Source organism: Dermacentor andersoni, chromosome 1, assembly GCF_023375885.2.
Source record: "Dermacentor andersoni chromosome 1, qqDerAnde1_hic_scaffold, whole genome shotgun sequence".
Lineage (NCBI taxonomy): Eukaryota > Metazoa > Arthropoda > Arachnida > Ixodida > Ixodidae > Dermacentor > Dermacentor andersoni.
This window is the reverse complement of record NC_092814.1, coordinates 142,636,117-142,656,033: the sequence shown is the minus strand read 5'-3', so window position 1 is coordinate 142,656,033 and position 19,917 is coordinate 142,636,117. Positions and strand designations below refer to the sequence as shown.

Genomic DNA, 19,917 nt, shown 5'->3' with positions numbered 1-19,917 from the left:
CTGGGACACTACATAAGCATCCAGCACGCCCAAGCTCCTTTCAGTGGGCATGGGAAAGCAGCCGCAATGGTTTCCACAAACAAGTTCTGCTTTTTTGTACAGGTTAGTCCATCTAAGTCCCTTTTTTCCAAACGTTCTAACAACATTGCATTGCTGCTATTCCCATGCCGAAGTGTGTTAGCCTCTATTGTGATTGAGTGTGTTCATGTTTGTAAGGTATTCTTGCTCAGTGGGGACGTTGAACATAACCCGGGTGCTTGCGAAGGAGAATGTTGCAAACATTACAATGACATACTAGCCGCTATCTCAAATCGGTCTAAGCATTTAGACACTTGTCATGATAATCTCATCAAATCAATTGATGAAGTAAAGGAAAATCAAAGAATACTCGATTCCAAGGTATCCCATCTTACATCACAATTAACTGATTTTGAAGGTAAAGTGAACTGCCTTGAAAATATTCCTGATTGAAATTTAGAGCAGTTGGTGACTACAGCAGTTAGGAATGAAAGTGCACTTCTACAAGCACGGTTAGATGATCAGGAAGACCGTGCCCGAAGGGACAACCTTATATTATACGGCATTAAAGACTCTTCTACAGAGACATTGGCAAGCATGGAAGTAAACATTCACAAGCTACTTTCTGAGACGTTCAACCTGCAGTTGTCAGACGAGGGAATCACTTGTGCCCACCAACTTGGGTCGTTCATCCCAAACAAGTGCAGGCCCATAATCACTTGGTTTTCCTCTTGTAAAGCTAAAGACAACATTTTGTCCATGAAATCAAAACTTCGTGGCACAGGCGTCTCTGTTGGTGAAGATTTTTCAAAAGCCACCCGCACAATGAGAGAAATGCTGCAAGAATTTGCAAAGGCAACTGCACAGCCATATACGTTGCGCCACAGTAAGCTGATTGTGAACAAAACAACTTACGCCTATTGCCCTGTTACAGACAGAATTTGCAAACTTGAGCAAGAAACACTATGTTAACCAATCATTCTGTTCCTGAAACGCCCAAAGCCCAGGCTGGTCCTTCGCAGAAATAGCTAAAGAATGCTTCTCGGAATACTTCTGTTTTCTCATGCAATATACGTAGCATAATCAATAAACGCGACACCCTCTCGTCACTGGTTGACACCTGCTCAGCAGACTGAGGAACTTTATGACATTTTGCACAAATTATAAGTCAGGTACCATGCAGCGTCCACTTTTCTTATAGGAGACTTTAATTTCCCTACTATATCATGGAATGACCCTAACCCAGAGGCGAACGGCGGTTCCTTAGAATGTGAAGCGTTTATTAACACCTGTGCCAATTTTAATCTTACTCAATTAGTTAAGCTACCTACCCGTATAACATCTTTGAGTGCAACCATCCTAGATTGAGTACTAACTTCTCACCCGTCAATGGTACAATCAGTGTCACTTTTGCCAGGTTTAAGTGATCATGCTTCCATACAGTTCGATTTATTTAATACTTCACCCCGTGGACACAAAGCTGCGAACACTATCAGATTACGCAAGAGGGAACTTCAGCTTGATAAATGCTGAGCTTAAATTTTTTTTTGAACCAGATTGTATCATGTTTTTCTAATACGTCTCTACATGAGAACTGGCTTCTTTACAAATCAAAAGTATTCAAACTTACTAACTGCTACATACCACTTCACAGAATTATAGGAAACAATCGCGCATCTAAGAAGCAGCGCCTCTACAGAAAAGCCAGGCTATCACCTACCCCTGCATGTTGGGCAGTATATTGACACGTGTACTTATCTTTATCGGGAGACCACGTTTCGCCGCCTAACAAATGTTATCCCACAGCGCGGGACGCGCCTGCATGTATCCGAAGTTTCTGGAAAGTTATCGATGCTTCTATCCACTGTCTGTTGTCGCCGAACCTTATGTTATCTGATTTCATCGCCTGACGCGAATGGTGTAGAACTTTGTGGAAGGCACGCGGGTCCCAACGATTAGTCTGGAACATTCGACGACTGCTGTATAAAAGCCGACGCGCTTGACTCGCTCATCAAATTTTCGACGATCGCTGACCGTGTTCGCCACTATCGTTGTGCTATAGGTGTAGCCTCTTTTTGTGGGCACAGGTTCGCCCAATAAAAGTTAGCTTTGTCTTTCACAGTATTGCTACTGTGTTCTTCAACGTCACCACCACGTGACATCTGGTGGAGGTGCTTTTTTGTTCATGTACTGGACGCCCCCAACAAGCCGTGATCCAAGCCCGGACCGCAAAGAGAACACCAACGTAGTCCTGGACCATCGAGCAAGCCGCCGTCTTCAACAGCTGCCCCCGGAGCATGGACTTCTACCTGGGAAAGCTAAGAAGATTGTGGCCAAGGCAACCCCAATGGCAGCCCCAGTGTCCCCCATCGTGATGCAGCAGCCCAGGGAACCACCGAAGTTCCGCAGTTCCAGATTTGAGGACCCGGAAAGCTGGCTGGAAACGTATGAGAGGGTCGCTACGTTTAACAGCTGGGCAAGCGACGACAAACTGCGACATGTCAATTTCGCATTGGAGGACGCCGCCAGGACGTGGTTCGAGAATCGAGAAGCCACCATGACGACGTGGGACCTGTTCCAAAGCGGCTTCCTGCAAACATTTACAAGCGTCGTGCGAAAAGAGCAAGTCCCAGCTCTATTGGAGACCAGAGCGCAGCTGCTGAATGAGACGATCGCGATCTTCAGTGAGGAAATGAGCCGTCTGTTCCGCCACGCCGACCCGGAAATGTCCGAGGAGAAGAAAGTCCGCCTACTGATGCGTGGTGTAAAGGAGGAACTTTTCGCCGGAATGGTAAGAAGCCCACCGAAGACCGTCGACGAGTTTCTTCGTGAGGCGACGAGCATCGAGAAGACACTAGACTTGCGGAACCGGCAATTCAACCGACGCACCAAGCCAACAAGCTACGCCAGAGTTCAATCAATGGCCACCGATGACCTGCGCAAGACCATCCGGGCAGTCGTACGAGAGGAGCTTCAAAGAATATTCCCTTCATCGCAACCTCAAGTGGCCTCAATCGCCGAAATTGTCAAAGAAGTCCAGTGATCGCTCGGAGTTCCCGAGGTACAACCACAATCATTGCAGCCAAAGCCAGAAGCGATGACCTATGCCGCCGTCGCCCGCCGTCAAGGTCCCCCTCCACGACCGCGCCAGGGCCCTGTAACGCCGCAATTCCGTCGACCACCGCCGCCGCCGCCAGCATGCCCACCCGTCGCCCAGCGCAGCTACCCGAGGAAGACAGACGTTTGGCGCGCTCCTGACCATCGCCCCCTCTGCTACCACTGCGGGGAAGCCGGCCATGTGTACCGCTGATGCCCATACCGCGACCTGGGATTGCGAAGGTTCGCCGTCAACGCACCGCGCTCTCGGGAAGGTGGACGCCCTCGTGACATCGCCAACTACCTCGCTGCTACTCAGTGGAGGTGACGGCGGCCGTCCCGGTCGCCGTCACCAGGCTGCTACCTGTCGCCGCAGCGCCGTCCATACACTGGCCCAGCACGGGGCCGCTCTGCGAGCCCATATCCGTAAAACTAAAAGCAGCGACTGATGGAGGTACGGTTGCTGTTCGTCGAACTAACGAAGTTCCTCCGCTACCGCCGAATACGCCGAAAATCCTGTCTAGACGACATGTTAACGACACGCCGCTGTCCCGAAGAAGTCAGGAAGCCAAGACTACACCGACGAAAGACGACCTGACGACGCCACGTATCAGCCACAGGCCAACGCGACGCAGCCGTGATCCGACGCCAAGACCTAACTGTAAAGCAAGACAAAGAACCACCGACCTCGACGTGCTTCTCGACGGCCACGCAGTTACCGCCTTAGTGGACACAGGGGCTGATTACTCCGTAATGAGTGGACACATCGCCGCCCAGTTGAAGAAAGTTAAGACCGCATGGGAAGGCCCTCAAATTCGGACCGCTGGTGGACACCTGATCACGCCGACTGGAATCTGCACGGCAAGAATAACCATTCATGACCGGACTTACCCTGCCACCTTCATTATCCTCCAACAGTGTTCACGAGACGTTATTCTCGGTATGGACTTCCTGAACCAACACGGCGCAATCATCGACCTGAAGTCGAAGTCAATAACGCTGTCGTAAGATAAAGCGATACCACCGGAGAGCCCTCGTAGTCACCACGCCTTGAGTGTGCTCGAAGATCAAGTGAGCATCCCGCCTCGCTCCACCATTGTTATTTCGGTCGGCACCGAAACACCCGCTAACGTAGAAAGAGTCATCGAAGGCGACCAACGTCTACTGCTAGACCAAGAAATTTGCGTCGCAAGAGGGATCGCTCGACTGCATGGAGGGAAAACTAAAGTGTTGCTGACAAACTTCAGCCAGGAGTTCAAGCACATCAACAAGGGCACGACGATCGCGTACAGTGAGGAAATTCTGGAAACCAGTAATGCGTTTGTCCTCTCGGATTCTGCCGCATCTACCCTGACGACCATGGTTCCCGAACCAGACTACGACATTAATCCCAGTCTCCCCGTGATTAAGCAACAGCAGCTCAGAAGTCTGCTCCGACGACACAAAGGCTGCTTTTCGACGTCATCGAGGATTCGACAAACACCATTCGCCAAGCATCGCATAATCACCGAGGAGTGTGCTCGACCACTCTGCCAGAGCCCTTACCGAATTTCGCCGCGAGAACGTGAAACTATAAGAGAACAAGTCGACGAAATGCTGCGCAACGACATCATCCAGCCGTCGAAAAGCCCGTGGGCATCCCCTGTTGTCCTGGCAAAGAAAAAGGACGGAACCCTACGTTTCTGCGTCGATTATCGTTGTCTGAACAAGATCATGAAGAAGGACGTATACCCCCTCCCACGGATAGACGACGCATTGGATCGGCTCTGCAACGCTAAATACTTCTTGTCAATGGACCTCAAGTCTGGCTATTGGCAAATAGAAGTCGACGAAAGAGATCGCCAAAAGACCGCCTTCATCACCCCAGACGGCCTCTACGACTTCAAGGTTATGCCATTTGGACTACGCTCGGTGCCTGCAACGTTCCAGCGCGGGATGGACACGGTTTTAGCAGGATTGAAGTGGCAGACCTGTCTTGCTTACTTGGATGACGTCGTTGTCTTCGCTGGAAATTTAGACGATCACCATCTAACCAAATGTGATGAGTTCTAGTGGGAAACGCAGCAGGCTGACGCATTTCAAGAACTCAGAAGATGCATGCAGTCATCGCCGATACTTGACCACTTCGACGAGGACACCGACACCTAAATCCACACTGACGCCAGTAGCCTAGACCTCGGTGCCGTCCTAGTCCAGAGAAAAGATGGACATGAACACGTGATAGCTTACGCTAGCCGGTCATTGTCAAAAGCGGAAGGCAATTATTCTACAACCGAAAAGGAATGCCTCGCCATCGTTTGGGCTACACCGAAATTTCGCCCTTACCTATATGGCAGGCCATTCAAAGTGGTCAGCGACCATCACGCATTGTGTTGGCTAGCTAACTTAAAGGACCCTTCAGGACGGCTGGCACGGTGGAGCCTCAAGCTACAAGAATACGACATCACTGTAACATACAAGTCCGGACGAAAACACTCAGATGCCGATTGCCTATCACGTGTCCCCATTGACCCGCCACCGTAAGATAATGAGGATGACGACGCCTTCCTTGGAATAATAAGCGCGGAAGACTTCGCCAAACAGCAACGAGGAGACCCAGAGCTAAAAGCCCTAGTCGAGTATTTGGAAGGGCACACCGACGTTGTCCCTAGGGCATTTAAGCATGGATTGTCTTCGTTCATGCTTCAAAACAACCTACTCGTGAAGAAGAACTTCTCACCAGTCCGCACCAACTACCTTCTTGTTGTTCCGTCGGCGCTGCGTTCAGAAATACTGCACGCCCTACATGACGATCCGACCCCTGGGCACCTCGGTTTCTCCCGGACGCTATCGAGGATACAAGAAAGGTATTACTGGCCGCACCTAACCGCCGATGTCGCCCGTTACGTCAAGACATGCCGAGACTGTCAGCGACGCAAGACACCACCGACAAAGCCAGCGGGACCAATATCTTGAAACCACTGGATACAAAGGGTTCGCAGCATATAAATCTACCAACTCGATCACTGTGCACTTGGCATCTCTCAGTGATGTGCAGAAAATGTGCACTTTAACATCTATCCCGCTGTCAGAAGATCAACACCTACCTGTGCAGTGCTACTTTGCATCGGGCCCTAATATACAGAGGTGTGTTGTCTATGGCATTGACCTGGAAGACACCCCTGAGATAATATGTCGTGAATTGACGTCCACGACACACAGAGTACTCATAGCTAGATTCATGGGCAAAAGCCATACATGCTTAGTGACGGTACAGGGCCCTCAATGTATTCCAGAACGGTTTTATTACTATGGTTGCATATTGCGACCTAAACCCTACCTCCCTCGGGCAATATTCTGCTACCGCTGCTTTCAACGCGGACACATGCAGGCGTTTTGCCCACAGCGTACTATTGATCCAGAAAAGCTCACACCAGAAGGCCAACCACGATATCAATGTGGCTTATGTAAATCTGATGAGCACGATATGACAAGCATAAATTGTCTGACTAAACAGAAGGCCACAGTACGGATACGAAAGGCTATACCAAAAACGACAATAGTAACAACACACAATCGTTATGAGGTTCTTGCAGAAGAGCCAGAGATGCTCTTGGCAGAAGACGCAAAATCCCCAGAAACACAACTGTATTCTTCTGTTCTTAAACGAGGCAAGCAGTCGCAGACAAAGAAACAAAAATTACCGGAACCTCTGTATCAGTCGGATGATGACCATGATGACATTGACGCTCGGATAGACGCACTGGCCAGAGAGATTGAGCGACTATGCAAACATAAAGAATTGGTAATTCTGCGTCGTCAGAAAACAGGACCAACACGTGACGCATCAACCACTGCGAATGCCACCATTACGCCTGGATCCCGTCCAGCCCAACAGGTCAACCAAGCTGTTTGGACAGCAGTTTTAGATCAACTTGCTCAACAAACGTTGCCGATTCAGAATTGCCTGCATCATGGCTAATTCTGTGCAGCAGCTGTCACAGGATGGAATTCTACAGAGGAATTGTCGGGGCCTAAGCTCCAAGTTAGGAGAAATTAAAACCAAGCTTCAATACAATAAGCTACATGTATGGGCACTACTTATTCAAGAGCATAATAAGCTATGCTCCCTGTCCAATTTTAATGGGTATCATAACCCATCTATTAGAGATAGACGTACTACTACGATCGCTTCAGCTCCGGGAAAAGCTGCAGTTTATATATCATCGCATATTTCTCACACAGTGATTGATCTGGAGCCATGGTGTAGTGGTAATCAAGAAGTTGTCAGGGTTCTGACATGACCAGTGAAGACTCCTGTCATTCTAGTGTCATTCTACGCCAGACCACAGCGCACACGTTTGAACTTGGGGTGGATAGCCCATCTCTGGTCTACGTACCCGGGAATTCCTATTCTCGTGGGTGGAGACTTCAATGCCCCACATACAGAATGGGGGTACAAGTACAACTCCCGAAGAGGATACCAAGTTAAAAACATCATGAGCGATGCCACTTTTACACTGTTGAACCATCACGCTGTGGCTACCTGTGCTGTACCCGCAGTATCTAGAACAAACGCTCCAGACCTCACGTGGTGGTTGGGTCCTGGAATGCCGCAGTGGCGGGTGGAACCAGATACATGGGGCAGTGATCATATGCCAATAATGATTGGTTTGCACAGAACATGCATAAAGAAAATTCGACAACGAGTAACAGTCACGCATTGGGATAAGTTTCGGGAATCATCGATTGATAAAGTACCCTCAGAATTCTCAGAAATTCTTCCCGCTATGCAAGAACTGCTACGGAGGAACACCACTGTAACCACAGTTGACGAGGAACAACCTCAACCGGACCTCGCCCTTTTGCAACTTTGGGCAACGCAATGTCAGGCAGAAGTGTATGCGTCGAGGAATCCCGATGCACCAGGTAGCCGTGCACGTGCTAACCATATAGCGGCGAAGGCGCATCGGCACGAAAAGCAACTTTCTCGACGACGATGGTATGAGTGGTGCGAGAATCTTGGATCGGGCATTGGAAACAGAGTGCTATGGCGTACGTTCCGATCAATGGAACGCGGTCATAAGCAACCTGACCCTGCAGCGAGCGTTAGGTTAGCGATGCGGAGTTCGCCACATCAATTTGCAGAACACGCTGCTAGAGCGTTTTTCCCGAAATATGATCCCGCGTCACCTATAAACTGCCCCGAAATTGATGAGTCTGACACAACTTCCAAATCCGAAATATCCAGCCCTTTCAGCATGGCTGAACTAATAGCGGCGATTGAAACTTCGAAGCAACGAACAACACCTGGTCCCGATGGTATTCCTTATGAGGTTTTCAAGAACATGGAAGGAGCAGCTCTCGACGCACTTCTTCAGGCTATTAACAAAGTATGGGAGACTGGAAACGTTCCACCTGATTGGAAGCGTTCAATTGTTGTCGCGATTCCGAAACCAGGAAAGTCTCCAAATAGCCTGCAGTCTTTACGCCCAATTTCACTAACCTCAACTGTCGGCAAGCTCGCTGAAAAGATGCTGGCGTGTTTCCTGGTGGCTTGAACGCCACGATAAATATCATCCGGCTCAAATTGGATTCCATTCTTACTTGGGAACTGAAGACGGACTTTCTATCTTATCAGACGATGTTTTACATGTTTCACCACACAGTCACGCTGTGTGCACGGTAGTAGCAACAGACATAACGAAAGCTTACGACAATATAGACCATGAAATCATTATAGCCAACCTCATCGACCTGGGACTTCCACCGCGGGTGATAAGATTCATCAACTCATTCCTTCAGAATCGCACATTTGCGATTAGAGTAGATGGAAGGCAAGAAAGATACTTCACATCGAACAGAGGAGTCCCACAAGGTTCGGTTTTGGCTCCTCTTCTCTTCAACGTTGCTCTAATACCTCTAGCCTGGCAACTACATCAGATTCCAGACGTGAGGGTCTTAATCTATGCGGATGACGTCACTTTGTGGTCCGTGCATGAAGATATATCTAGACAAACTCAACAGCTTCAAGAAGCCCTTGATGTTCTGAACAACTACGCTCAGAAAGCAGGGTTGGACATTTCCACCCAAAAATCAAGCTATGTTGTGGTGGCCAACAAGAAAGGACGCACAAGAATCACGCAGCACCCCTTTACATTTAGACTCAGCGCAGTGACAATCCCTGAGGCTTCTGAGGTCCGCATACTGGGTCTCGATATTCACCCCTCCAGCAGTGGTGCACACTGGCTCCGTAAAACCAGACAGAGTTCGACAAAAACCCTTTACCTTATTCGTCGCATTGCAGCAAAAGCAGCTGGAGCTCGTACTGACGTAGCTAGACGGTTGGTGCGTGCAGTCTTGCAGCCACGAATTTTATATCAGGCACAATTTCAACGGCTGACTTTGGCACAGCTGGCACAGTTGGGGACAATTAATCGCGATGCTATGCGCACAATCACAGCACTACCCCGCATCACTCCGATACCAACCTTACAGGAACATGCCCAGCTCAACACAATTGCAGAGCTAATTTTGCAACGTGAAAAAGCACGTGAAATAAAAAAGCAACTTGTTCCAGCTGTCGCTGCGTTGCATGCTCATTTTCAACGCGGCTCTCGGATTGACAATCAGCCCTATCCAATGCCTCCCTGGGAATTCACCAGCATCACAACTAATAAGCCAATGAAGTTACGACGTAGCGATACAACAGGTATTACTGACGAACACAATATCGTCGATGCATCATGCGCTAATATCTGCAAAGTCTATACGGATGCTGCCATTCTCCCAGACGGCGGAAGGACATCATTCCTGAGTACTACGCATAATTTCATCAGCGGCCACCAGCACTATTTATCTACAGAAGCCAGCGCTCTAGTAATGGAACTTCAAGCCATCCACGACGCTGTGCAAGATGTGACATCTAAGCTACCTACCATCAAGCAACTAGATATCTTCACTGATTCTTTAGTGGCTATTCAGGAACTCAAGAAGGTTGATAAGGCGATGGAAATCTCCGAGACAATACACACTATGGATAGTAAAACAGCTACTTGCGTCAAGGTACACTGGATTCAAGGCCATTCAGCGAACCCTCACAACATTGCTGCTGACCAGCAGGCACACTGCCCTCCTAATCCTGATCCTCCACCTATTCCCTTCCCACCCCAACCCCGTAACTCGCTCCGAGCCCGTAAAAATTTTCTCCGGCAGGACACATGCGCTCTTATTCCACCGTGTGTCTGCTCCCTCCCCCTTCACCTTACTAGGACGGAGGAAGTTGTGCTTAGGAGGCTTCGGGCCGGGGTGGCCCTTACACCGGCTGTTGTCTCAAGGTGGAACTGGTCGTATTTACCACTGGGTGCTAGTGTCCATACTGCTCCGTTCCTGTGGTGGAAGCAGATGCATACCACCTAATATGGACATGTACGGGTTTACAATCGGAACGCTCGCGTCTCCTACTGCAAGCCGGCCTCCGCTACAGTGTGACAACCAGCTATGACCGCTGGATACATGACAACAGATTCCACAAAACACTGCTTCAATTCACACACAACACAGGCCTCACAGCATACATATAATACACATATATGCTCCAAGAATTATGCCTTAAGGGCAAGTCTTTATCGGAAAAAAAAAAAAAGAAGATTACTACAGCCGATCAAGCCTCCTTACCGACCTTTTCAGCAAATCGGGATGGACTTGTTGGGACCGTTTCCGACATAAACTTCCGGAAATAAATGGATCGTCGTGGCGACGGACTATCTCACCCGCTTCGCTGAAACTAAAGCTCTACCGAAAGGCAGCGCAGCCGAAGTGGCGAAATTTTTCGTCGAGAACATCCTGATGCGACATGGTGCTCCAGAAGTCCTCATCACTGACAGAGGAACGGCTTTTACAGCAGAGCTCACGCAAGCCATTCTGCAATACAGCCAGACAAGTCACAGGAGGTCAACTGCCTACCATCCGCAGACAAATGGTCTCACGGAGCGCCTGAACAAGACCCTCGCCGACATGCTAGCAATGTACGTCGACGTCGAGCACAAGATGTGGGATGTGGTCCTGCCGTACGTAACATTCGCTTACAACACAGCGGTGCAAGAAACAACCCAGATCACGCCATTTAAGCTTGTTTACGGCAAGAACCCGACGACGACGCTCGACGCCATGCTGCCGCACGTCATTGACGAGGAAAATCTTGACGTCGCTACCTATCTCCAGCGCGCCGAAGAAGCTCGACAGCTCGCCCACCTGCGGATCAAGAACCAGCAGCGTATTGACAGCAGACACTACAACCTGCGACGACGCTTCATCGAGTACCAGCCCGGCGACCGTGTTTGGGTATGGACCCTGATACACCGACAAGGACTGAGTGAGAAACTATTGCGGCGCTATTTCGGACCCTACAAGGTTATCCGACGTATTGGCGCGCTGGACTATGAGGTCGTGCCAGACGGCATTTCGCATTCACAGCAGCACCGCGCACGATCTGAAGTGGTCCACGTGGTGCACCTTAAACCCTTTTACGGACGCTGACGAACTTCCTTATTTTGTTGTTTTCTTTGCTACGAGTGCTTTTCTTTATTACTTTCGTTTGTTTGCAGCATCGGGTCGATGCTTTTTAAGAGGGGGGTAATGACACGTGTACTTATCTTTGTCAGGTGACCACATTTTACCGCCTAACAAATGTTATCGCACAGTGCGGGACGCGCCTGCATGTATCCGAAGTTTCTGGAAAGTTATTGATGCTTCTATCCGCTGTCTGTTATCGCCGAACCTTATGTTATCTGATTTCATCGCCTGACGCGAATGGTGTAGAACTTTGTGGAAGGCACGCGGGTCCTAATGATTAGTCTGGAACATTCGACGACTGCTGTATAAAAGCCGACACGCTTGACCCGCTGATCAGATTTTCGACGATCGCCGACCGCGTTCGCCACTATCGTTGTGCTATAAGTGTAGCCTCTTTTGTGGGCACAGGTTCGCCCAATAAAAGTTAGTTTTGTATTTCACAGTATTGCTACTGTGTTCTTCAACGTCACCACCACGTGACAATATCGTGCTACAGAAAGCGAGTACACGCATGCTCTTTCACTTGCTAAGATTAATTTTTTTCAAACAACGCTTCCGTCATTGTTATTATCAAATCCACGAAAATTTTGGCAAGTGGTAAACAGTGATACTAAACAGACAGTCGAATTAACCACTGTCAGTGATGTTGTTGTCTCCAGGAATGATTGTTGCTCTGTACTTAACACTGTATTCTCTATGTCATTTGTTAATACTGAACCAATTTCATTTTCTGAAGTTACTACATAGAATTTTTTTCCAGTGGACCCTCTCATTATAAATTTTGCTGGGGTAAGCCACCTAATTTGTAACATAAAGCTTTCTTCCCCTGTTGTAGACAGTATAAACCCGAAGTTTCTCAAATATACTGAAACTTGCATCCATCATACTTTCTATGATTTTTTCGCAGTCCCTAGAACATGGTGTGCTCCCGGACGATTGGAAGACTGGGAAGGTGGTTCCCTTGTACAAGACCGGTAGTAAACATAACCCTGATAACTATAGACCCATTTCGCTGACTAGTATACCTTGCAAACTCAGAGCATATAATTTATTGTCACCTGGTAACATTTTTGGAAACAAACTCTTTCTTCACTACACAACAACACGGGTTTAGAAAGAATTACTCTTGCGAGACACAACTTTTGTCTTTCATTAACGACTCATTTACAGCTTTAGATAGTTCTTCCTTCATCGACTGCATTTTCATAGATTTTGAGAAAGCATACGATTCGGTATGTCATGAATTACTACTCATTAACCCTTTGCGGTCCGAAACTTTTACCCACTTTCCGGCTGTCCTGGTTCAAAACTATTTTGCCAGTTTCTGGCACCGCGAAGAAAAACTCAAACTGTGGAAGAAAAACTGGCAGGATATTTATTTTTTTCTCTTGCATTCTGCAGGCAACTCCTTTACCAATATTTGAGCAGCGTGTGATACCACTCGAAGCATTCTCGTGGGTGCAGGCCAGGGTTGTTACCGCAGGTTTTGCAGGTAAACACAGTTTCCCTCCTGCCTCCTTTTGTTTTTAGATTGCTACAAACAGCACAGTTCTTGCTGCTTCGGCCTGGCAGTTTGTAGATGAAATGGCTCCTCCAATCTAGCCTTTCCTCGCACTCCTTCCGTGCAGACGGGCCCCACTTTTGGCTCTAGCCCTCATGTCACCCACCAACTGTTGGATGAGGTTGCAGCGGTACTGCAGGTGTTGCTGTTCTTTCTTGCCATGATTCTGCAGCTGTGTGCACCTCAAAATAAAACTATTGACAATGGAAACCTCTAGAAGCCAGAAAAAAAAGCTTTCGCCCCCATTTCATTGTCTTTCGACAAAATGAGTAGCTCGCACAGTAATGATTCACACGGTCAACTGCACCCATGTTTTCTGTGTAGTCACATTCTGTGTAGGCACATTCTGTGTGTATTGCATATTTCGTTTGTCACAACAGTGACATTAGTATGCTCACGTAGATAACAAAAGTGGATATAACACCATGGGTGGTCAGCTGTATTGTCTCACCAGCGTGAAACTGCACAAGAGAGCATAAGTGTGAAGCTAGCATAGGTGATTACAGAGAGTCACGTGACACACAGTGTTGTTATCTACTTTTGGAAGTTGGTACATTTCCTGGCGAAGGTAAAAAGAGAGAATTCCTTACATACAATTTTTTGCGATTTATGTAGTACCAGTGCCAGAAGAGCACCTGAAGCACCAGAACTGCAATAGTTTTGCATGCAGCCCATCATGTTTTGCGTGCAGCCCATCAGCTGTTACAGTTCAACACGACCAAGGGCATTAATTAGGTGTTTCCCAAGAGCCAACCCAACCCTTTTATCAGCGCCTATCCAGAAGTCAATGCAGCATTGACATCAACTGTTGACGGGTCAACAAAAGACCCCTTTACCTGCACCTCACAAACGCCAATGTTGCATGCTACTGTGAGAATGGCTTCGATCTCAGATTCCCAGATTGCTACGTGCTTGCTACAATACGGGGTCGAAGGTACAACATCGGAGGCGGAGTTCAGTGGAATGGTGCAATATCATGGGCCGGATATTGCGACCGATCCAACGATTGTGATTGGCCGCGATACAGTCATCAGATTCCCTAGTCTAGTCACCTAGGGAAGACAACGGAATTAAAAGCGCAGACCTTTGGTGCGGTGAGAGGTGCTGACGTGTCCTGATGTGAACTCAGATGTTTAATATGCTCCTACATGGAGTGGGCTTCCATATCTGTAGCCAAAGTAAATAATGTAAAATAAATCCTTTTTCCTTAATTCCTGCTACTGGATGTACTCTTCAATGGGTTTGGTGGATTCCTGGCCGAAATGCCACCCCGAGCCTCAACACAGCATGAAAAATTTAACAAATACAGCAACAGACACTTGAATAATATGTTCATGTGCTCGCACTCATGCACACCCACACACAAGTGCGCGCGCGCGCGCGCACGCACGCACGCACGCACGCACGTGCACACACACACACACACACACACACACACACACACACACACACACACACACACACACACACACACACACACACACACACACACTCCCACCAAGACCATGATTCATCAAGAGATTTAACTGAGTAAGTAGGCTATATACATACCCTGGCAAAATCAAAATGGGGCTCATAATGGCCACCTATTCCATAGTTGACCACCTGAAGCTCCTCAGCAGTATCTGCAGTCAGCCCTGTGATGTCCTCTATTCTTCGGGTGACACGGGCTATTACACCATGCTCTTCATTTTTCAGCCAGGCACTCTTGCTAATACGGTAGCTGGCAGTTTCCAACTCTCCAGACTTGTAGTTTTGCACTGTCGCCCTCCTCAGCTGCAATAGTTCAGGCGGGGACTTAACACAAAGATTATGTAGGTCTAATGAAACACACATGCTACTGTTCTGCCTAGATAATGACCACATGGCATTTAATTAACAGTGAATGTGCTTTGAAATGTATCACCAGTAGAGTGTTGATAAAATAGCCTGCAACCAAATACCACATCATGCTAGCATTCTCTAAAAAATGCAATTAGTCAAGCTGTAATCATTATACCAAGAAGTTGCAGTAAGCACTTATACATGCAGATTTAATGCTGGCAATCAGCATCACACTTGAACTCATTAGAATGATGTGAAGCTGTCTGACAAATGTATGCAATGAGTAGACAACAGGAAAGATCTGTATGCAGCTTACCCGTGGTTGTGCAAGTGTCTTGATGACATTCATTTCATGCTCAGACAAAACATCATGGTAAACAACAATTCGTGGCTTTGGGAACATCACTTCTTCTTTGGCTGGTTGTAGCAGCAGATATGGCCGGTTGTTTGTACGGTACTGGCATGTCAGCTCCCGGTCATGGTATAATGGCTGCAATGGCCCATTATTGAGGGTTAGAGATAAAACATTCAAGACATATGCAGGTCACATTCTTGAATATCAATGCAAAGCCACCTTCATTATGTATGCCCTTCAAGTTGCTTACAAAGAAGAAAAAAATTAAGAAGGGCAGTCAGTTATGGTCTGTTTACAGATGTCAGAGTGGTTATACCTTGAGCAGATGGCCTGGCTCAAGGTTATCTAGAAGAAACTCATTTACTATGACTGTTTTAGTTACCCAACCACCTACTGTTACAACTTTGCAATTAAGGCTCAATGACTATGATGATAATAATATACTAATAGAGAAATGCAGTTTCACATCTTAAAGCTATGCCTTGGCTGGATGGGCTATGAGAGATGGGAGGTCTTTAGGTTAATTTAGACCACCCAAGGTCTACAATATAAAAATTATTCCTTAATCTTTGTGCTCCTAACAGTCTCTTACGTCCCATTTACTTGAGAGAAAGAAGGTTAGACTACTGGGTTACCTTATTAATAAAACAGTACACTAAGGCCATAGAATAAAGGAGGACACAATAGAGAATTCTGTGTCCTCCTTATTCTTTGTCCTTGTCTTATTAGTCATGCCACAGCAACTAGCCAAGCAATACATAAAAAAAAAATGTTTTAGCATTTCTTAGCAGGCAAAGGGTGCTCACCAGCAGAGGAAAATAACGCTGAACTGTCCTGTTAGAATTTAGAACCTGAAATGTGGCGTTGATGGCATCGGTGTGATGCCATGAATTTTATGGTATTTTCATAAATGCAGAAAACGATTTTAAAAAATTTGTTTATTCAAATTGCACTTTAATTTTCTAGTGCAATGTAATCATTTTAAATATAACAAGCAGCTACTTAGCCTTAAACAGGCAATGCAAAGCCTATGCAGGAGTAGAATCAGGGTGGCACTAATACTTTCACTTTCAAATATATAGGTTTGGATTACATATAAGGGGGCAAATCAGAAAGTCTTCGCCCCTATTTTTTATTAGCCAAAATAAGGTACATACAGGTAATTACAAATATACTTACTATTCTACATACCTTACACTACTTTTACTTATAGTCCCCACACCGGTTCAGACGTTTGCTCCATCACAGCAGTAAATTTCAGATGCCACTGTGGTAGAATTCATCCTAATGCGGCATCTCCAAACACTCATTGTCATGGAAGTCTTCACAGCCTTTTGCAAACTCACAACAACACAACCTCACACTTCTCAAAGTGAGACACCTTTCCCCATACGTGGGCTGAATTTCCCTGTGGATTTTGATGGGTGTTCGTCCCTTGCTCCAAAGAAAACGAATCACACATGATTGCTCATACGCCGTGGATGTGTGAAGCACAACAGCCATCTTCAACAACTGGCAGCAGCGCTGTGTTGCAGAGCTACCAGCAGATAAGGCAGGTAGCTAAGGCCAAGAGAGGTCCACCACTGGGAATGGATATGTTGACTTGGCATTTACAGCCGTAATCTGACTAAAAATAAATAAATAAATAAATAAATAAATAAATAAATAAATAAATAAATAGGGGCAAAGACTTTTTGATTCACCCTCATAGGTTCAAATCACCTATTTGATGCTCTAGAAGTACAATTTGCCAACCGAACACAGCTTACTATTTATTTTGCTGTGTCCTTTTAACATGCCTTTATATGTCACTAATTATTATGCTTCAAAAGTGCATGTTGTATGGTGGTAAGGGAGACTTCAACTTAGCATCAGGTACTGAATGTCACCATTTATTGTAATTTATTATAAATGTACAGTCACATACAATATGACCTGCAACAACGGTGTCCGTGGTCGAAGGGGCTTCAAGACTGTACGGCAAAGCAGACACAAGGTAAGTTCCGGACCTAAACACAGCTTCAATTAGTGGCATTTATTAAATGGCTATTTCGCATGTCAGAGCTGCCGCACACCCTGGAACCCCTTCGACTATGAACAAGGGTGTTGCAAGTCGTATTGCACGCGACTGTACATTAACTACTACTAAATTATTTTAACAAAGAGGAACAACACAGTGAAATAAATCTCTATCAGCAGCTGTATAACTGTACCTCAGACCGAAAATTTTGTCTGCTAAATGCATATTAAACAAACAAATATATTGCACACAGACTTCACAGCCGCTAGTGATTCTTGGGCTACCATTAAAACTATACTTTGATGGCTTACATTGAGCATCATGACTTACTGGAAACTTTTCTCCACGGCAAAGCCTTTCATAGATGCCACGTTCAGAGTCAGCGTCTGGAAGCGGTGACCTCTTCTTCAAAGTAATGCTATCTTCAGAGACATCGCCGTCATCTCCTCGTTTGTACTGCTCTCGTTTTGCCAAAGTATCCTCATAGTACCGCTTGTTCCCCGGAGCACGGGGATGGTTTGGAACTGTTTAAAGTGACAACAGAACTTCCTAAGACACTCAAAATTATGGTCATTTCCTTCACTGTTAAAATAACATCCTTTACAACATTTCACCAAGTAAATTTTATCAGGAAAGAATCACGAAATCAGGGCAATCAGTGACAGCAAGATTTAAGCCAACTGTGAACACAGGGCAAATTATTTATGTGCTTTTTGGCTTAGTGTCTTTTCACTCATTGTTGCATGTCTCTCATATTACTGAGCACACAAGAGAACTTCGAAGTTCAGTATGGGTGCCTGGAGCTTTTGTTTGTTTTATTGAAAATATTCAGTCAAACCCTGTTTCATCGAATGAAATTGAACCAAACACAAAAATACTTTCGTTCTGTCCAATATTCACTGTAAGCATTCACACTGATATATGCAGTTAAACCTTGACATAACAAAATATTGCACTTTTTACAAGTTCTTGTTCACAGAACACCATGTATTTAGAACCTAAATAAAATGAAGTGCACTAAGTGCGTTTATACATGATTTGAATATAACAAAATTTCACTCTCACTGCAAAGGCATGCCGAGACAATAAATGGTAACATCTGCAGACGCTGATGGTCAAATGGTTGAATTACAAATGGCTGCTTACTATAGAATGTACTAGAATGTAGGGTGGGTCCAGTGGATGCCTTGGCAAGCGCCGAGGGTGATGAAAAAAAAAAAAAAAAAAAAAAAAAAACTGAAATTGCGGCAATTATGCTGTGCTTAAATTGCGATACATTTGATTTTATCGACACCGACGAAAGCGAACAAGCAAGCCATGTGCACTTGCGATCGCTTGGCAGACGGTATAGGCCTAGCTCGCTGGTCGCGAGATCTGGGGCCGACAGCCCTTGAATTTCAATCCGTGGCCGAGCAAGGGCCCCCCTGCAAACTTTCTTAGATTACCGTTCACTTTTGGGGGGGGGGGGCGGTGCGCATGCTCGGAATTTTACGATAAGCAATGAAACTGAACCAGACAGCAATTAACGACTCCTCACCATGCCCCATCTGAAATTTTGGCTATACTTATACATTGCAACTTGTTAAGTGTTGTCTAGGGAGAATTTTACCACAAGAATTTTTCAAGTTGGTTATTTATTAGAGGAGACAGGAGGAATTGAAATGTAGCGTCATTGTCATTCTGCCAGGCTGTGAGCTTCACTGCCAACATAGACATTCTGTCTCTTTGTCTTGACTAGTGTGCGCAAATGACATTCCTTTCCTGCCTTTTCCAATACTGGTGCAAAGGGTCTGCACCACGTACAGGTTATGAGCACTGCCTCCTTTTTCTTCTTTTTTCCCTTCTCTTTGCTTTTCGTAGTGCAGCACAGTTCTAGTGGCGGTTTTGTACATTCTGCATTGAATTTACCAAAGTCACATGCCATAATGAGCGACATTTAGGCGTCTTATGTAAAAGCATTTATGCATGTGACCTTGATTCTCCATCAGGAAGTGGGGCTCCCTCGAGAGGAAGGCCCCACAGGCTTTCATTTGAAATTGTAGCCATTTTTGTGCTGTGGAACAGTTCCATACTTTGCAAACATGATCTACAGCGCATCACCTATGCACTGCACTTGTCTGTTTACATGTCTGTTTACAGGGCCCTTTAATGCTCATTTACTCTTTCAGTGAACATTAGCTGCTCCTCCTTCTCCTCCTCTTGTCTCTCTCTCCTGTTACACTTTGCAATCAGACAAATCTGGTCATTTTACATGGAAGGCAAATATTTTACTGTCACCAATGAATTACTCCCTGCCATACACAAAATAAATAAATAAATAAATAAATAAATAAATAAATGACTCACCTGCAGCGAGCAAGTCATTTGTCAGCTTAAGTGCATGATGAACATTTCCTTGCTGTGAAAGAAATAAAAGTAAGTACTATTACAAAACATGCAACAGCCAAAAGCCAATGAGAGAAAACATCTTTGGAAGAAAAGCACAGTGAC

At 46.2% G+C, this 19,917-nt stretch overlaps 1 protein-coding gene across 7 annotated transcripts in view; it reads right to left on the bottom strand.

The window, feature by feature from the left end:
• Positions 1-19,917, bottom strand: part of PH4alphaEFB (prolyl 4-hydroxylase subunit alpha-1) — a 118,178-nt gene that overhangs the window by 50,491 nt on the left and 47,770 nt on the right. For all 7 annotated transcript variants that reach the window (XR_008608770.2, XM_055062107.2, XM_055062106.2 and 4 more), the window contains exons 6-9: positions 19,774-19,825; positions 17,758-17,951; positions 15,369-15,542; positions 14,780-15,004 (exon numbers count right to left, since the gene is read on the bottom strand). Coding sequence is in view for 6 of the 7 variants with exons in the window: in XM_055062107.2 (XP_054918082.2) it covers positions 14,780-15,004; positions 15,369-15,542; positions 17,758-17,951; positions 19,774-19,825 (645 nt within the window). In the remaining variant the exon portion in view is untranslated. The remainder of the gene's footprint in view (positions 1-14,779; positions 15,005-15,368; positions 15,543-17,757; positions 17,952-19,773; positions 19,826-19,917) is intronic.